We start from the raw sequence: 20,871 nt of genomic DNA, 5'->3' as shown, positions 1-20,871 counted from the left end.
GCACATAATATATAAATTATTTACTCGTCCAATCAGAGTTAACACAATGTTAAATTTAGATTATCTTTAATTATGTTCTAGATCGATATTTTGGTCATATTGTACTTAGTTCTAAAATCTATTGCAAGTCTTAAATTTCATCTGCTTTGCTGTGTTGATCCTTGAAAGAAGTATGCAGGGATCGTGGCAAGTGGAAAGATGTAGTCCCTGCCTACCCCTCCGAGAAAGAGGCGTGATGAATGTATGTATGCTTTTCTGTGACAATTAATAACTATCTTATGTCATCTCGTGACATTATACTTACATCATCTTAGCGACATTAGTTGAGTTGTGATTAATTAAATAATTCTATTAATCTACCTCTAATATCTTATTAGTCGGAACCACCACATCTAAGTACAAATTAGGTTTAATTGACTAATAACCTCTTAAGCCTTCACCCGATTCGGGTTCCATAACACATTTACTTGATAAAACGACGTATTCACAAAAAAGTAACATTTATATTATTAACTGTAATTTTTTTTAATTTTTATCAGATTTAAATACCGTTATCATTATCATATCGCATAAATAGATTGACAAACTTAAATACAAACGGCATATTAAAACTAAAATTCAAACTAATTATAAAAAAGAAAGAAAAAAAGAAGATTAAAAAACTAAAATTTAATTTACAAATTGTATAGTCCCTGCATAAGCATATTGCATCTTAAAAGTTTACATAAGATCATAATACATTCACAAACTTCACCTTTCTTCTTTTCACGATCCCAGGGATACTCGTAGTCTTAACTATTTACCAAAAAGTCCTGAATTCGTTTTATATTCATTTACTCTATGAATCTAAATAATTTTGAAAGCCCTCTCCCGTTAACTCGTTTACTTCGCTCTCGGTGTGATTTTATATACACACGACTAAACAATTATATCCTTTACATGAGTTGAGCATAATCTTTATCAGCAATCTTAGCCAGCTAATCGTAATGTAATAGAAAGCACATCTCAGATATATATTTAGTTATCAAGAGAACTATTTTAAGTACAAAAATACGATACGAAAATTAACTCACAGGAAAAATAAATCATGAAGAATAGAAATAATTAAACAAATTCAATTGAAAGCCTTTTCTGTTCAAAACAACATTTTTTTACAACAAAACTTGTTCATATACTTATTTTCCCGCAAAGTTACAAAGTGTAAGTTAATTCCTCGTTAGTATAATTGGCTTTTGTTTCAGAGATCATAATAACTGTCACAACGCCAAAGGAAGCCTGTCCATTTTAATTACGTACACGCCACGGAATTTCGCCGGGGCGCGGTAGTGACACGACATTTTAGGACCCCAATAAACATTTTTATTCCGCGCTATGAAAAATGGGTGACCCGATGTCAGAAGTCTATGTGTAATAAAATACTCATTTCATGTGTGTATGACATTTGCCATACGAACACCTCAAATGGAAGTATGATGGTGATGCTACGATGTTTTGACACCATGAAATATTAGGGAAATGGCTCTATGAATAAGTAATGTGACATGCGGAATTAGGAAGGGGACTTGAACAACATTATTTTTACTTGAAATGCTTCGAACTGTGAAAACACCAAACCGTTAAGCATAATGAAGAGGAATAATTAAATTTGGCTGTTTAAAAATCATCTTAATCATAATTGTGCTACTTGTTAAGATAGCATCGAATAAAATATTTCAAATTAATGATAAGATAGATATCTTTATAAATTATCTTATTTAATGTTTCCTCTCTCTCGGCATATCTTTGCTTTTAATATTGAGTGAAATTAATAGGATAGCCACCAATAAAATTATCGCGGCATTTGGCTGCCTCCGCCGAAACGAGGGTCGTCCGCGTCCCTTACCCGCTGACCTACTTAGTGCGTACCGTCGGGATGGGCATTACCGCACGCGAAATTGTCATTTTCATACTTCCCCACTCGTCATAATGCCTTATACGTCCGCATTAGACGTGTAATAACGCTGAACGGCTACAAGTTTACAACTACGACGTTATTCGAAATTGTATTTGTTACGAAGGTCCTATAGCCTATTAATGGATACTATTTTCGGGTTCCGGGTGCGACGAAACATTTGTAATGTTGTTATTGTTCTCGGGCGGCTGTAAGCTCCCAATCTGTCATGTCAAGGCCCCACGTAATTGTGGCTTTTCTGCGTTAGTTCCACGGCCCGGAATAATCCTGCAAAGGGTGTGCGTGATAGCTTATTGAAATGTCAAACTTGGGTGACACAACAACATTCTCTTCAAAGTGAGCATAACTGTCGTTTACTGCCATCGATTTCGCTCGCGATCGATCGTTTCGGTAATCGATTTGTCCGGGCTGAGCGATTTAGCTGTCTATGGATGATTTATTCGAATCGAGTTTACGATCACGTCGCATCGATATCGCGCCTTTGTGACGCTTACGCTTCGAGAGTGGTTGTATTGACGGGGCGAGGTAATCGACGGATGAGGGAAAAATAGCCTCTTTTCAAACACCCATCGATGGCGCGCACCGCTTTATATTTTCTCGTGAATTAATTTACTTACTAAGTGCTCGGGGAAAATTGTGTCAGGATTTTCAGGCTGTCAATTGACGGTTTCAATATTTGCGTTGCGGAGTGCTCCTATAATTTGTATCGTCGTCGACGAGATTGCGGCGAGAGTGGGCGATGTCGTGTGCTCCCGCGAAATAGGCAAATAGCAAATTCGAGATAAGGAATGCGAGACGAGTGAGATCTATTTAGAGAATTCGCAACGAAATTCCTTGACTGATGTGATGGGTAATGTTATTAGAGTAACGCGTTTACTCGCTACGTTAATATGTAGCTCATATTACCTCATCTTGTACGCAACTTTATCTATTTAGACAACTTCTCTATAATGAAAGGAAAATAAATCATTTCTGATACTCCATATAAATTTTGTAAACCCTTTGAACGTAATACATATACTTAGACGATTTTACTGAAATTCAAGTAATGCTCTTCAGTCTTTTCATGATAAATTAATCCCTATACGCGCCACTGATTTTCTCATTTTACTGAAATGAAACTGAAAAAGCATTAATGCATGTTTTGGTGTGTTACAACGTTGATATTCAGACAGACACCGAATTGGAAATGTAATATTTTCGTCTGACTGGCTGGTAAAAGAAGTGTTATCTATTTATTGTTTGTGTATTTGTAATTTGTAGTTTCTTAATTAAAACCTTTTTCAACATTACTTACATGAATGAGATGTGAGATTTTTCTTCGGAACCTTGGTTAAACTTTTCTTGTAAAAGTCCTTCTCCATCCAGAGAACCCTATCTGTTGTCATTTCTATCAATTTGATACAACATACATGCAATCACACCTCTTTTCCTGCATATACGAGAAGAACCTATACCTAGTCTCTTCATCCACATTCATCAATCTCTTAATGCAAGCTAGTTTCGGATAATCTTGACCTGACCAGAAAGTCCCAGATTTGATCATGAAACGTTTATCTCGACCTTCCCACTCAAATGATTTCCTTCAAATTCCACTTGTATGGCAATGTAAAGACATGATATATAATTTTTGTTTTATAATATTAAATTTTCCGTTTATTACAGAATGGAGCGGCGGCGGCAACGGCGAGTACCGAGTGAGAAGACAATTATCAGTGTCCTCTGACTCCAAACTCCTGGACGAGGGCGCCAGGGAAGACGCCAGGGTCGTGATGAGGCCCAAGCGGCCGCCCAGGCCCAAGTCCGAGGCCTTCCTTGGACCACACGACCACAGCAACCGCAGAACTAAGCGGTTTAGTGCCTTTGGGGTGAGCTATTCTTCTGTTTTTATCCTAGAACTAGCTTTTACCCGCAGCATCACCCGTGTGAACCTTACACCTACAAAAAGCGACATATGGTAGGTACTGATAAAGTAACGTCAGATTGATGTGACCTCTTGTATTAAGAAAAAATATTTGTGTTTCACTATAGTACGTAGTATATGTTTAGATTTATTTATGTACAAGATAAAAACATAAACCTTCTTTAACAGCCAACCAAGCATCGAATTTTGAAGTGCTTTTCACTATTATATTAACAATTTATACTCGACGGTCAATACATACATTAAAAGATACCATGCAAAGCTGGGGCAAGTTGCTAGTAAGACTAAAATCAGGATGTGAACAATCAAATATTTTAATCATGTGAATAATATAAACGTTTTTGATAACGTTATCATTTATTAAATTGTAGATAGTTCTTTAGGTATTCCATGAAATCAATAATCCGCTGATGATCATACTTAATATATTTTTGGAATTGTTCATTATCAACTTGTATTCTCTATCTAAAGTAATTTATTGCCATATCTTTCTTCATCGATTCCAATTATCATTCCTAACATGGTAAAATGCATGTGCTTTATTTATTTGTTCGCGCAATTGAAAGTTATAACAAAATATTGTTTACTAGCGACCCGCCCCGGTTTCGCACGGGTGCAAAATTCGGAAAAATTATACATAAAAACCTTCCTCTTGAATCACTCTACCTGTTACAAAAAACCGCATCAAAATCCGTTGCGTAATTTTAAAGGTTCATACAGACAAACACACTAAAATAGCGACTTTGTTTTATACTATGTAGTGATTTCGAAATTGTACAACTAACGATCACCAAAAGTTTTTACCTGGTCCCGGGTTTGATTCCAAAAAAGATATTAGTCAGACGATGAAAAAAAAAGTTTTGGCCTATAATTTTTTATTACGTAAGTTTAGTAGATATGTATAAACACGAGTTTTGAAGTTTTATGAGACTGTTTTAATCTGTGTAATAAAAAAAATAAAAAACAATAATAACACTTTCGTAGAGACAGCTCATAAGGTTTACATAATAATCATATTTTTGGCCATTTATTTCTGGATGGTACGAGTAGATAAATATATTTCCCAAACGTAGGATTAACCTTCATAAATCATTTAAGGAGTTTTTCGGTACTCGTTTTTCATAAGATACAAACATTCGCATTTTTATGTGTTATCCTCAAGTTATGAGATGGTAAATGTAATGTATTGCCTATGAGACGGATCGTTTGGAGCGGAACATTCGAGCCAATTCATCATATTATTTGGGAGTTAGTCATGTGGATTGATATTGATAGTAAAGGTGAATAAACCAGTATTCAAACTTGAAACTTGGTTAATAATTCTTACGATATGTTACGATTCTTAAGGCAAGCAATTTTATTAAATTTATTAAATTATTTATCCCCTTAAAAAGCTTTTCAGATTCTAATGATCAAAATATTTAACACTTAATTACTTGATAGTATTCACAACTCTCGTACTGATTTATTATCCTACAAGAATCCGAAATGTAAAGTCTATATTATTATTAGAGCAGGCGTGCACTCAAAATGTCAGATCTCAGCGTTACATTAGCTAAGTCAAATATTTAGACACGTAGATCTATGGCCAAGAAAACGAGTGTTGCCATGCGATATTTGGCGCTTTACCCCACCGATCTGCCGCCATGAATAGAAACATAGTAATGTAGTGTTGCCATGCCATCTCAGGCGCTTTTCACCTCACTAAAGTGATTTGACAAAAGTGCAGTGTTTTCAAATATGTCGATGTATTTATCAAAGGCACCATAGACATAACCTAATACTTTTGAGTACTTAAAAGCTTTGCGTTGGCTTGCTTTTTGAGTAATTATTGCCTGTGATTTTTTATTCTTTTTTTATTTCGTAATAATGTAATTTTTCTGGTCAAGCTATACGGCCAGGAAAGTGAGACACCGCGCTTTTACATCACCATTCGCCTTAATCAGTATAAATAACAGCACCGGTGGTGGATTCACTTAGCCGGCGATAAATTTGGCACTTAGTATTAATACTTGCTTCTTCTGCTTTGTTTTTACTCGACTGTCGCATGCAACGTTAAATTTTCATAGGTACAATGCGGATTTGCTTTCATTTTCAAAAGGTGCAATGGATTACAATGAAATTTTGCACAAGTAGAGTGAACACATGTGTAGACATATATTTAGTACTAACTTTTACCCGCAGTAGCAGTTAAGATAAGAAAGAAAAATAATAATTGTATTTATCGATTTAAAAACGCTCTGTATGCCAAGAAAAGAAATCAACCTGCCGTTATGCTGAAGCTGTACAAGGTGAAAGATTGCTTAATATAACAATACATTTAAGGACAACTTGCCTATTATAACGTTTTACAGCTTTGAATAATTAATTATGTTTTAAAAGGTATATCAACTAGGATTAGGTTAATTTTTTTTCTATTTGTCATATATTTTCTGTCCGGTTTTAGATATTTCGAGAGTTTTGGGTAGTGAAACCATTGCAAATGCAATTACAAACTCACCATAAATTGAATGATTATATCATTATTGGTGACAAAATATCAAAACATATAATGGCGGTGTCACTGGTTAAATAAAATTACTTATTCATACATACAAAAATAAAGATTTATATAAATAAAGGTTTATTTCCAAAATAAAACGCATTTCAGACCTGGCAATTTAAAAATCAAATCCCGAAAAAAAATTGATATCTGCTCTGACAGGCGCGGTCTGTAACGAATGGAATTAATTATTTATAGTACCGCGCGGTTTCATCTCTTCCTGTCTATAGTATCTATGTACCTAACTTATGAATAAGGGTATGTTCCTATTATACAGTGACATTCGTCCCATCGTCTGTGTAATTACAGTACTAGCTGCATTCACGATCAATCGATGTCACTATCACGATCCGATGGCTAACGGGACTAACAGCTTAAATTTAATACGGAGAAATATATAGTGACTTACCTTCTGCTTATAGGGACAAACCATTGAATTCAGAATCATAAAGACAAGAGTAGATTGAAGTTGTAAGTACTGGTGAACGTAACGCCGTTATTTAACAGATTTACAACTGCGAGACGACGACACATTCCTCTAGTTTCATATATAATACAATATGATAAATCGATTTTATATTGCTCCAATTTCTAAAGGACAAACCCTATGGCTGTATCAGGATCCTACCATTCCAACGTGCTGTTAGAAACCCTATCAGCATTCAGCATTTGGTCGGGACGTACGTCGTAAATTGCGGGATTAGTGTTGCCGTGCTGTGGCCGTGATAAATGAACAATTTTTTCTCTTTGCCGCAGGGTGACTCTCCGTTCGGGAAATCCGAAGCTTACATTAAGCTAGAGCAGCTCGGTGAGGGTTCCTACGCCACAGTGTATAAAGGTTATAGCAAGTGAGTATTTCTTTTTATCATTTGTTTGAATTAATAAATTTGTGATTTTTTATAGACAGTAAGTAGCCCCTTCAAACATGAACTCTTCATAACCGAAATCATAGAGAGAAGCAGAAGTTTATTTGCGTGCGCAAATATTCTCGGTTGTGGCACGTTTAGGCAAATAACCCATAGTGGATTATGGTTACACAATGTTTAACCATAATGCACTAAGTTAGTTTCCTCAGCTTCGTTGCGATAGGTCGGACGGGAGTCGCTTCGTGTAAAACCTGATTGGGCAAATCAATCCAGAATCATGGCCGAAAAGAAATTATCGTAGCGTAGGTGAGAATGTAACCGGAACTAGCCTAGAGGAAGATTAATTATTCAATTAATTTATAAACCAGCAATTTAACTTTGAGTCAAAATGATATCTTAACAATAAAGAAATTAACAATGCAAAGAAACGCCCACGTCAAAAGAAAGTTGTCTGAGTTAAATATTGAGACGGAAAGATTTAGAACGGGAGAGCATCTTAAACATTTGAAAATCAACAACTTGGAAGTGTTTTGAAAGTTGATATCCTTACAAACTTCTGTTTGACAAACAAAGGAGCGGCTGAACGTTTAGCGGTGAACGTTATGAAGGAATTTCACTAAAACGCTTGGAAATTTTAACGAGCAGTATTATATGTTCGCCATTTTTTTAAGGCACGTTTTGTTTTTAAAAGAAAACTTATGTTTTGGTTTTGCGTGATCGTGATGATTCCTTAATCTAAATGTAAATTCTGAGCTTACACTATAGCTAGGTGATACACACTTACATAAATGTAAGTGACAATTGATGATATCTACAATAAAGTTGTTTACCGGGTTTTACGTTCTAACCATTAACATGTTAATACCGGAAAATCATAATTTTCAAGCATTTCAATTTATTGTTCATAAGGTTGACTGAATTACTTACCTATTATAACCATGACTATTACTATGACTTAATATTTCCGTGTGCATTCACATAGCAGAGTAATTCATTCTTATTGTTTGTAGCTCGGGGCATAAAGTATGAGAAAATACGAGGTAATAAAAGCCGAGCGCTGTTAGGTCACGTTTCGTGGAATCTCCTGTGACAATAGATTCGCATAAGTAAAGAGCCATGGTGCTTGCCATCCGATACCACAGAATCCTCAGACGAGCAATTCCCGAGCGCATTCTGAGACACGACTACCTTATTTGCCGTTTTGAATATTCTATGTAATGATATTATTATAGTTTGCAATTTGGACCCGTTTGTCTAAAGAGGAAAGAGAAATGGCGGAAAGCGAACAAAAGCGGGCCTCACGGGGTCCGAGAGACCGGGGGTACGACGAAGAACATACAAACTTAGACCGTGTCCCGCCAATAATTAGTCAAAAACAGTTTAACAAACGCGCCACCTATTGGCACATTGATTTTTATTTTTAATACCTGATCTCAAAACATTGTTTTTGATTTGAGAAATGGAGCTTTAAAATATGATAGGGTGGAGTAAAGGTTCGCTACTTTAGTACTTTATTTATTCTGTATAATGAGATATTTTCAAGGTGAGAGTGAATTTTCCGATAATGTTTAAATAAAAATAGATTATTACCCATCACGGTCTTTCATCGCCCTCATTAAAAGTTGGACCCTTGTCCGCCCACTGCTAAGCGAAGACATCACTTACACTTCAACGCAGCCCTGAAAGTAACGATCTAAATTGGCAATAAAAACTATTCACTTTACTGAAAATCCCGATAATTTTCTTTCTCGTAAGGATAGGGAAATTCTCTTTTAGTGTAGTGTGCATGCCATGCAAATACACAATTTATTTAGGCGGCGAGACCCATAAACCAAAGACACTTAAACATTAACAAGATTAGTATAAATCTCCTGAAAATACTCACTCAGCAATATTAAACCCATTTAAAACTTATGTTAACATGCGTTTAGCAGCTTTTTTTTGCCTCCATTTTCCATTCAGAGCGGCTCTTTGACGTCACTCGATATGTAAAGCTTTTAGCCTATTTTGTATAGCTTGTAACATTATTTTATGAATATACGCTCAAATAAATTTTAAAATTTCATGAGCGCTCCGCCGTTACAACCGTTGAATATTTTGGAAGCCAGAATTTTAGTTTTATCTTTAAATATATGGTACACTGTCGCATACTCGTATGTTCTATTGAATATCATGTAGATGGAAGTAATATATTTTTTATAAAACTGCACGGTTTGCGAAATGTAACAGGGTTTAGGGTTTAAAACGATCCTATTTCTGTTCCTATTAGAGAAGCTAGTAAATTAGTGAGACATAAAATCGCTGCGGTTTTTCCGGCAAGGTCGGGTCAAGAGGGCCAAGTCAAACGGAACTCTGAATATCGAATGCCTCTGAAGCTGACTGCTTCATTCGTAATGAGCGTGTCTCGCCAAATTGTCCTATTCATCAACCAAGTTTAGTAACACTAGCTAGAGTAACTTGACGTCAGACATTCCATTGCCACAATTCGGTTGTTAACGGGTCTTCGAATTTAGATCGTATTTACTTTATCTAGATCCTAATTTAGTTGTTTCGCGTACCGCTTCTGTGAAAACTTTAGGGACTAGTCTTGGGTTTGGGGGCCAGTCTTTAGTGTGGAATTTTGTCTTACATTTGAGATTTTTGCGTTGTTCGATCAGAAGTAGCCTTACACGCCTAGAAGACCTTTTGCATCTTCCATCATTTTTGTGAGTCTTTACTGTTCCACTGCAACTATTTCTTCTGGTACTAACCAGGTATTTTACGGGACATTACATGTATCTTTGGTCTAAAATATGTTTACCAGAGTACATGCACTGATCTGGCAATATTGCGTCGTCTTTGTTCTAATATTTTTTGTATGAATTACATAGGTATAATTACTTGGCGCATTGTTTGACTAATTCAAATCAGTTTGGAAAGTCTCTGAAAAGGAAGTTGACATGTTTACCCTTCGCAAATGCTAAGCCTCTGTGTCGTCAAAGGGATGCCGCATTAACTTCATCATATAACATCAAGTTAATGGGGTCATGAGAGGATCAGTTGTGGATTGTTCGGTTGGTCATAATTACTTGCGCTTGAGGTTTGCTGAAAAACATGTATTCATTATAAAGTCACATGTTCGAGGAGCTTTTGGGTTTGAGTAAGGTTTTAAACAATGAAGCCTGAATTTTGTTTTGAATACTACATAATTAATGTGACATCGACATTTTATTAGCATTAGAAGAGTTTAAATTCGACTAACATCTATACTAATATTATAAAGCTGAAGAGTTTGTTTGTTTGAACGCGCTAATCTCAGGAACTACTATTGTACGTTCGAATTGAAAAAATCTTTTTGCGTTGAATAGACCATTTATCGAGGAAGGCTTTAGGCTATATAACATCACGTTGCAACTATGAGGAGCAAAGAAATAATGGAAAATGTGAAAAAAGCGGAGAAAATTATTCATCCTTGAGGGCTCCAATAATGCCCAAAATAACTATTCCACGAGGTCGATGTTGCGAGCACAGCTAGTATACATATATTTAAACTTGGGAATTAAAGATTCAATTATCAAATTGTGTTTTTCTTTGTCAACAGTTTAACGCAACAAGTAGTAGCATTGAAAGAGATCAGACTGCAAGAGGACGAGGGCGCGCCCTTTACGGCGATCCGCGAGGCTTCACTCCTCAAAGAACTGAAACACGCCAACATCGTGACTCTGCACGACATCGTGCACACGCGCGAGACGCTCACCTTCGTGTTCGAGTTTGTGGTGAGTCGAGTGTGAGACAGCACGCGGTCAATCTCCTAAGAGAACTGGAACCTCATCTCGAGGATTCTTAGTATGAATAGATCGGATATTGCTTCAATGTTCTGGTAGCAAATTGCAACACAAGAACAAAAATGGCGGACTAATCCCCAAAAAGAGATCTCTTCTATGGTGTGTTTGCCAGTTGTTTCACAAGGTCACAATTTTTTTATATATGTGTGAGAAAATAGCAGTTAGTAAGACCTTCCCCTACATATCTTATCATCGGCTGTAAGATTGAATGTAAAAGTAAAGTGATTGCTCGGAAGGACCTGATTTCTTCAATTTAGAAGTCACTTCTGTTTATATATTGAATCTCAGATCAAATTATTGGCTCGAGATTCGGTGTTCCTTTATCAATTGTATTATAAGTTAATCTTTTACCTTTTGAAATAGCTGTGAAAAATTTCGAATAGCTTTATTATCTGCCTGCCTGACAAAAACCGGCATTTAAAATTTATTTGTGCATAGGTACGAAAGTAATAATTTATGTTGCTAAGAATACAAAGTAGTAGTATTTTCAGTGATACGTATTCCATACAGATAAATTGACAGTGTTCACCTTGTAATTTCCTACTACCTGATTTGTACAAAATTACTGGCAGTCAAAGATGTTTTTCCTTTTATTATTAAAACAAATAGAAAGATACGTGAAATGTATGTATTTACATACATAAAGGACGCCTTTTCCCGGAGCAGAGACGCAGAGACTACATCATTCCACTTGCCACGATCCCTTCTTACTTTTTTCGCGTCATCCACATTCATAACTCTCTTCATGCAAACTCGTCGGTTTACTCTTCACCTGACCTTTGCCTTTTTACTTTTGTATGTATTTAGTTGAACTTAAAATAAACAATAGGAATTGCAGTCACAATCTTATTCAAGAACAGATTTGTTCTACATTATAATAACTCATCACTGACTATATTTATTTTTTACTTCCTAGGACACGGATCTATCGCAATACATGGAGAGGCACCCGGGCGGGCTGAACCATCACAACGTCAGACTGTTCATGTTCCAGTTGTTGAGGGGACTGTCCTACTGCCATAGGAGAAGAGTTTTACACAGGTAACATAGATTTTTTATAAAAATATTCCTGAATTAATCATTTAATATTCACACAATTATTAATGATATTCAGTAAGTTTGTCTGGCACAGTTCGACTTGGGCTGTAGTTTAGCCGAAATCTTGATGGAATTTATTACACAAATTACAGTAATTTTGTAAAAAAGCTTGCTTCGTCAATTTATTTTTAGGTATTATAGTAGATATGAACTTGAAAATGTGAATTAGTGTCATGCACACTAATTCACATTTGGAAATTCATTCACATTCAATTCAGTATACTAATTAGTATATTGAATAAACATGGGCGAATTTGTTCAGGTAAATTGCTATGGTCGTACAAGAAGTAGTAGTATAGTTAGAATCTAGTATAGGGTCCGTTATCTTCAGCCGAGGCATTATTACTATGGTCGGTTTTGTTTTATTAAAACACAAAAGCGAAAAATTTTAGGAAATTTATACAAGTGAAACAAAAGTGTCAAGTGAAAATATGTAAGGCTCTTCCTATCCCTCCGCGAAAGAGGCATCACGTAAGTAATTTATTGAACTTGCGAATGAAAAAATAATGAACTTCACGAGAGCTCATTCCATATCGGTTTCGACAAAGCCCATGGGAGTGTAATCTCGTAAGTAATAAGTAAGTAAAAAAACTTTTTGCACAAGTAAACAAAACAACTTCAGTGATAATCCGAGAGTTCTCCATAAGTTACCCGGCCGACACACATTGTCTAATTTATTGCTCGCATTTATCCGGCCGAGTGGAAAAGAAGCCATGCTACGCGAAGCTCATAACATATTTATGAGCGGAATGGCGAGCCCGCCAACAAAAACGCCGCATAACCCGTAATCTAGTCGAGAACTGTGTCAATATTGAATTTGGGGGGAATACGCCGCCAAAGGTATGCTCTGGAACGAACTCGATTTCATTTAAAAAAAAAAACAATTTTGGGCTGGAGTTGCATAAATTGTTTTCTATTTTGTAAATTGTTATTGTCAGACATTTATTTTAGGCGTTTTTCTATTTATAGTCTTATTTTTTAGATATAGCGTTATAGAGGGACGTTCCATATTAAATGTAATTTTTGTTTCATAATCATTCATAAGTATAAGCTTAGTTAATTATAGTATAACGTAGAATTAGTTAAGATATAAGCTATACGTTTCAGAAATAACATAATGTTCTTTTAGATTTTGTTTTACTCTTGTTGTTGGTACGTTATTAAATCCTTTAGCTATAATATAATGTTGCTCTTTTGGATAATATGACTGGGTTATATGAAAATTATAATTAATTAAATTGTCTAAATTGGTCTTCTGCTTTTGTCAGGTGGCTTTTCATTTTAAGTAAAGGGTTTTAGATGATTATATCTCGTTTATGAATTACAACCATTTTAGTTTTATTTTTTTATTCATTTTTGTCGAAAATGTTAAAAAAATATATTTAAATTGATGTTTTTAGTTCGAATTTGAAAATAATACGTTTGTTCAACAGGGACGTGAAACCACAGAACCTGCTAATAAGTTCCCACGGGGAGCTGAAACTGGCCGACTTCGGTCTCGCGCGCGCCAAGTCAGTGCCGAGCCACACGTACTCGCACGAGGTCGTCACGCTGTGGTACAGACCGCCAGGTGAGCCGTCTCTTTCTCTGTTACTCACTGACATACACTTATCTCTATCCTTGTCACACACTTAAACCTACCCTCAAAACAGCCTGCTAATAAATATACTTGTGACTAATTCTTGTCTTGATGTTTATTTATTCTCAAATAATTTTGAATTTTTTAGATGTGGTTTCCATTGTTTTTTGAATGAACATAAAACATTTATGGTTTCAAAATTAAAACTCAATATTCACGTAATGTATATAATTAAGTACGCGTATTCTATCATGTTTGTTACTAATTTATATAGTTTTAAGGCTATTCAGACGTTTATCACCTTATTTTTTCCCCTTATCCCTCTTCCTTCTTTTGTCACCGCTATCTCTTGTTTCATTAACTCCCTTTACCCTTTTCTTTATCACCCACTAAACAAAGCACAGTATTTCGTAATATTTTTCTTACTATGTCTCTGTCTAACACGTACTACACAAAGCTTTCTAGAAAATTCTCATAATTCAAGATTAATTTGTCTTTGTACAGACGTGCTACTGGGCAGTACGGAATACTCGACGTCTTTGGACATGTGGGGCGTGGGCTGCATATTCGTGGAGATGCTCTGCGGAGTGCCCACCTTCCCCGGAGTCAGGGACACTCATGATCAGCTCGACAAGATATTTAAGGTGCGTGGTAATTTTTAATGTATTGTCCGATCACTAAGTTTTCAGATGATAAATATAAAATTTATATACAATTGTTCGGTCACTGAAACAAAAAAAAAATAGGGTGCATCGTTCGCTCTTTCTTAAAATTGTATAAATAAATATACATATTCCAATAAATCACACTAATGTATTACCCCAAATAAAATTAAAAACTTGTGATATTGGAACTCAGCGACACTTATCTTTTTTTCACCACAAATACAAAACTATCTAAAAAATATAAAATAATTCTTTCCATCCAGGTGGTGGGCACCCCAACAGAAGAAAGCTGGTCCGGAGTGACCCGTTTACCGGGTCTTCGCACACACGTGTCCCGGTGGGGAAGCTGCCCCGCCAGGCCTCTCGGGGCCGCCTTCCCCCGCCTCAGGGAAGGTGGAAGAGACGCTGAAAGATTAGCGGCTTCTTTACTGCAACCCGATCCTGCGAGAAGATTATCAGCGGATAGATCGCTGCAGCATGTGTACTTCAGTCAGCTACCACCTAGATTGAGGGATTTGCCTGATGGTGAGTTTAATAGTCTTTAAAGAGGTTTATCAGCTTTACTTCGCTTAGATTGGCTGCTTCTGTACTTTGACCGGACGAAGACGCTATCGGCAGTAAACAATCGTATTAAAATCAATTTTCCAAATGAATTCTCTCTTGTTCCAGAGGTGTCAATCTTCACAGTAGAAGGAGTCTGCCTGCACACGGAGACTCGGCACACGGCCGTCAAGTGAGCCCCACCGACTAGCGCTTTAGTTGAATCTGTTACGATCGCTCCTACTATGCCGGCTCGATTCGACTCACTATTCGAACCCATATGAGATTTAGTCAATTAGTTTTTGGAAGTCTGGTTATTAAGAGCCCTAAAGTCCTTTTTGTCGACGAAAGAAATTTTTGAAAAATGGAATGTCATATAAGGCGAAAAATTTTTAGTTTACGGTTTTCAGAGAACACTTTTTGGACTGACAAACTAAAACTAACATTTTCTTAAAATTTTTTTTGTTACAGACCTTTCTGTCGATAAAATAAATTTTTGAAAAATGGAAAGTCTTATAAGGCGAAAAATTTTAAGTTTACGGTTTTCAGAGAACACTTTTTGGACTGAAAAACTAAAACTAACATATTCTTAAATTTTTTTTTGATCATATCATACAGAATAAAAAAAAACTAAAACAAAAGAATAGGTATTAAGTTAATTTTAGTTTAAATTAAAATTTTAATAAAATCGCCCTCCTTAATCTTGAGATTGATTCAATCTCGTATGCTATCATTCTGACCACAGATGCGGTCGAATCGACGCCCTACAATCAGTGTGCGAGCGTTATTAGTTAGTACGTTTCAATTCCTATAGTTTTAAAACGTCGAAATATGGTTGACACGTTTTCGGTGGACCAAAATTTCGTGATAGTTCTCTCGTCTAGTTTAAAATTGTTCGAATGGCATCGAATGCCGGACAGTATTCGTTTGTTTGAACCCTCTAATTATACTTTTTTGTCCATCCGTCGATCACTTTCGACTTGAATGTTTAAGCGCTTTTTAAGCTTCTAACGGAATATCCATCCATATAATTCAATTATTCTATGGTGACAAGGTAAACTGATAGGTATCGAGTGTACGAATTATATATGTATAAATATATGAACAGAGCAGTGTGCCATGTATATCTATAATTGAGAAGAGTATGAGGTGTTATTTTAAAAGATTTTTATGCAGGATATATGCTCATAATTTGGTAAAAATTTTGAAGATGTTTATTTATATTTATTAAGGTATAATTGTCGATGATAACTCTTATGCAGTCTTATGAAAGCTATACGGTTTTTATCTGGGACGCTTTGCAATGACGATTGAAATTGGTCAGTGTGTTCGGTCGTTTCATTGTGGGGCGTTCAATCTTGGCGTTTTGTCTAAATCTTATGCACACATTCCTTCCACGGTGCTCAAATAGTAACATTAGGTGGCGAGGTTTTGTGTGGACACGAGGCAATGATATGCTGCCTCCTGATTGGCTGTGACTTGGGACGTTATGTCATCTATTTGTGTTGCACTTACAGAGTTTTCATTCTGTCATGCTTATTGCACGGATAAGGCTTTCAAACAAATTGAATTTTTTTTTTGGCGCCCATAAGTAATAATAACTTACTCAAAATTGCCGCCAAGTTGATATTAAAGTAATATAATAATCTTTACTGCACTATAGTCTTTCAAATATAACTTGATCTCTGTGACAGATGTTAAACGCATAAATTTTTAGGTCTGTCTTTTTCGCAATTACATACGTCATAGATATCATTCTATCTTGCTGTCACAGAGATAAAATTATATTTTAAAGACTATAGTGACGTGACCAACAGCCAATCAGAACGCAGCATTTTACGTGCACGCTTGCGTACTCGGCGATGGATTGCAGCTGCAACCAGTGATACTAAGCGAATTGACCGAAATCATAACCAAAATTATTATTATCGTGGCAGATCTCAGATATTAAAAGTGTGGGACCGTCCTATTGTATATTGTATCGATCGATAAATTTAATCTTCATACGAGAGGTTTAGTGTTTAGATGGAGTTAGGATCCGTCTAGATGAAAGACTAGTGAATACAGTTTAGTCAAATTTTAGTGGTCCCCCACAAAGTAAGGTTTAGGGTGCAATGTAGTGGACAGGCGCATTGACAACTTGGACATTTTTCAATAAATCATTGCTACATTTCTTAATTAATCAGGTTAGCATGGAATAAGAAAGCACGTCATATTAAAATAAAAAAGTAACGCACTTGTACTTTGTACATATTTAAGTTGGAGAAAAGTAACAAATAAATGAACTAGGTTAAATCTGTAAAAATTTTATATTAAATAACGAAATCAGGAACACCAATTTGTGCCAAAAATAGAGTTGAAATATAAAAAAATATTTTTTGATATTATAACAGAAATCTAAAATATCAATAGAAAAACATAATTAAATCAATTTATTATGATGAATATATAATTTGAATTTTTCAGTCGCCAATATTTTTTTAGTAAATTCAATTTAAATTTTAATAAAGTACTGAGATAATGATGAGATTTTTCCCGTTTAAATTAAATTCTTAATCATTTTTAGTTTGGTCACATAATCACACTACGCAATTCGCATCATACGTACTATTCAATGACGTTACTGACATACATGTGTATCAATATTTTCAAACATAAATCTTGAAACACTGCCAACTACACAAAATAGAGATTTTCTATAAAGCGAGTAGTTGAAATGCCCACGATAAAAATAGACACTTTAAAATTTTATGAAGTCAAGTTGTCAATGCGCGCGCGCCTGTCTAGTGAGCGTAGATCTACTTAGCGTAGTAGCGTGTACCGAGCTTTAGTACGATTACACTCATAGAGGGCGCCACTGGCTAGGATACATGTTATAGATCAAGGAAATATGACCAACATGGTAAATTTACTCGAAATAAAATATACAGAATAAAAAAAAATATAAAAAAGATCTTGAATGTCTGTTTAATTTTTTTTTTTTCTCAGTTTTGTTTCTATATAAGTACCTATTATACCAATTCGAAAGAGATATGGAATATTTTCAAGGCCATTTTCCCGTTTGTAGCTTGCTTTCGTGAGTGTGTTTTCTAGGTTAGTTATATTTTTATGCTACAGACTATCTTGCATAGACTCAGTTTCTAAAATAGCTAAATTAATTTCGATTACCAAATCTGACATCACGGTGAGAAGAAGTTGTAAATAATCGGATCAGAAAAAAACCTGTTGGTTGAAAGTCGAGTCAACAAGTCAAGAATAGCCTTAAAATTGATAGAAGAATGATAATAGATGTAAGATGACAATAGAAGTAAGGTCCGTGGCACTTGAAAAAAAACGTAGTCTTCCCTACTTCTTCGCAATAAAGACTTGATTAAAATCTTTGACATAAATGGAAGAATACACTTTAAATGTAAGAAGAAAAATAAAAAAAAATGTTCATAAATAATGACATCAATAAGATGTCAAAACCCTGATCAAAGCCACGTCCGAAATATCTTCCAGAAAAAGGCGGCGTGTCCCGTTTGGGAAATCTGTTTCTTTTGCGTCAGTTATCATTAAAGCGAAATAAGCGCTTCTTTTGTATCTCCGTTGACCTATTTTGCCATTCCCCGATATTTTTCAGAGGCTTTACATATTATCTGTGGTCACATTTCTGCAGTAAACTGCGATGCGTGCAGAGGAATAATAATGAGGTCGAAATGTTTAAAGTTCTGGGAAATAAAATTAAATGTGCTTGAATACTTAATGTTTTCGAGTAAAATAAATAAAATATAATAAAAGCTTGTGGCGCCCTCTACAACGACGCATAGGAAACTTAATTCGGTTCCGAACACCAAACTAGTAAGTAAATTGTATAGATTCGTGAAACGCAATAATTCCGTGTATATTATTTGTTGAATTTGGTCTAAGTGTATTATTTTGGCGGGAGTTTCAATGGTAGCCCAATCTTTTTGATGTCACCGACGAGAAAATTTATTCAATTTTATTTTGCTGAGAAAATGTCTGTGTTTCTAGAATATATTTTTTATTCCAGCTTATTTCTCGATGGTGACATTTCGAGGGTAAACTGCCTTTGGAAACCTCTCTAGGGAATGTGGAGTTGACTAAATAATTCACCCGTTGAGTGAGGCACGACGAATTGTAACATATTAAAAGATACGAGAGATTACGTGGAGCATTTATATATAGTGGAAATTTTATTAAATACCTTATTTGCATTTTTTTTTTATCGAAGAACAGACGGCGCTTTTAGATATCGCCGGAATATTATGTCAATGATTGTCTGTATGTAAATTGAATCATTTTTGTTCCTTGAAAATTATTAATTTAAAGCGATTTAATTGTTATTATTTCTAATATTAAATTATGAAATAAATTATATGTACCAAACATACAATACGGATTGAGCTTTTTTTAAACCCACGACTTTTAGGCATATTCATTCTTTGCAATTCGGCGATATCTATAAAAGTAACGCGATATTTCAGCGTAACGCTTATCGAATTGTGTAAATAGTAATTTAGTTGTTACAGTTTATTAGTTGAGTCCACACGTTGCCATGTCCGTTTGTCCGTTTGTCCGTTTCCTAATGCACGGAGTAATGAGATTTATTTTGTATGTTTAATTATTATATTAAGTCGTATTAACTACATTATTTTACGTATCGTACTTGTTCTGCTGAACGTAATGATTTTTTTTTATTTTCTAATGTATAAACAATGTGCTTTTACTCGTTCAAAAAATGTAAATACGATATTTGAACTGATAATAATAAAAGTTTTTATTTCATAATGACTAATGTGTTTTATTTTTAGGACTATTCCCATAAATTCGCTGTGCATTTATTTTATAAATTCCAGATTAAAAAATTAAGAGAAAATGCGCTAGTATTAAGTTGAGTTATAAGTATACCTACTGCAAAAATATATTATGATTATGTTCAAATTATATCAATTAAATATGGTTTAATTTTAATACTCGCACGTACATAAAGTGATCTTCACAAGTCTGGATCTATAATGAAACTACTAAGTACTTAGTTCTATAAGTATGTACTTACAGCAATTTTAACGAGTAGTTCAATTGTAATCTTTGAAACTTGAAGGCGGCACAAAAATCTTTTTGTAAAAACTTGTAAGGAGCTTTTAAATGAAACGTTTTGAAGTATTTCAATTTATTTAATTAAGAACTACAAAAGTACAAAGAAAATAATTAAAAATTTCTTTGAAATACTTAACCTGAGCGATCAGGTAAGGATCTTTGTAGGTACTTACAGTACTGCACCACTGTGCCTACTCACGCGTGCCTTATACTCGTAAGCGTTATAATATAAATCAAAATAAAAAAAATTGTCTTCTTTCATCTTATTTTAATCTTTTCTACTCAGGAGACCCCATAATTTGGTAAAATTTCCTCTCTTATCTAATTGCCTTACTGTTTAAATATCACAGCGTCCAAGATTAGGCTACATAATCAAATCTTAGGATCGTTTTCATCCAATTTTCACGGTAGTCTCAGTTTCTTTTGAAGCGACGCTTTCTTGAATTAGCCATAATATTCTTGCTTCTTATCTCTCAATGTAAGAATTAGTTGGGACAAGGTATTGTTTAATTTTCTTGAAATATGTTTTCAGACTGATATTCCAGACGTTAATTTTTTGTGAAATTTTACACTATTCGCGTTCAATTATGAGGGGCGGCGTGCTATTAATTTAAGATTAATATCTTTACGATTTTAATAGAAACAGTTTTTTCTGCTTTTTATGCCTGATCTTGATATTGTTTTCGAAGCGAAAACAGTTTTCCAAATGGTACTTTGCATCCTTCTTGCGTATATCCCGCCGGAATGACGGTGGTTTGGCCTATGACCACTTTTATAGTAAG

General features: G+C 34.9%; 1 protein-coding gene across 2 annotated transcripts in view; it reads left to right on the top strand.

The window, feature by feature from the left end:
• The window catches only part of LOC106135093 (cyclin-dependent kinase 14), a 63,367-nt gene extending 43,808 nt beyond the window's left edge, over positions 1-19,559 (top strand). For both annotated transcript variants that reach the window (XM_013335286.2, XM_013335287.2), the window contains exons 4-11: positions 3,617-3,819; positions 7,174-7,265; positions 10,864-11,038; positions 12,024-12,148; positions 13,639-13,775; positions 14,289-14,428; positions 14,713-14,974; positions 15,119-19,559. In XM_013335286.2, the coding sequence (XP_013190740.1) occupies positions 3,617-3,819; positions 7,174-7,265; positions 10,864-11,038; positions 12,024-12,148; positions 13,639-13,775; positions 14,289-14,428; positions 14,713-14,974; positions 15,119-15,186 (1,202 nt within the window). In that variant the 3' untranslated portion in view covers positions 15,187-19,559. The remainder of the gene's footprint in view (positions 1-3,616; positions 3,820-7,173; positions 7,266-10,863; positions 11,039-12,023; positions 12,149-13,638; positions 13,776-14,288; positions 14,429-14,712; positions 14,975-15,118) is intronic.
• Positions 19,560-20,871: the final 1,312 nt, after the last annotated feature.

Source organism: Amyelois transitella, chromosome 11, assembly GCF_032362555.1.
Source record: "Amyelois transitella isolate CPQ chromosome 11, ilAmyTran1.1, whole genome shotgun sequence".
NCBI lineage: Eukaryota > Metazoa > Arthropoda > Insecta > Lepidoptera > Pyralidae > Amyelois > Amyelois transitella.
The sequence above is the reverse complement of the archived record's forward strand: the minus strand, read 5'-3'. Positions and strand labels throughout refer to the sequence as shown.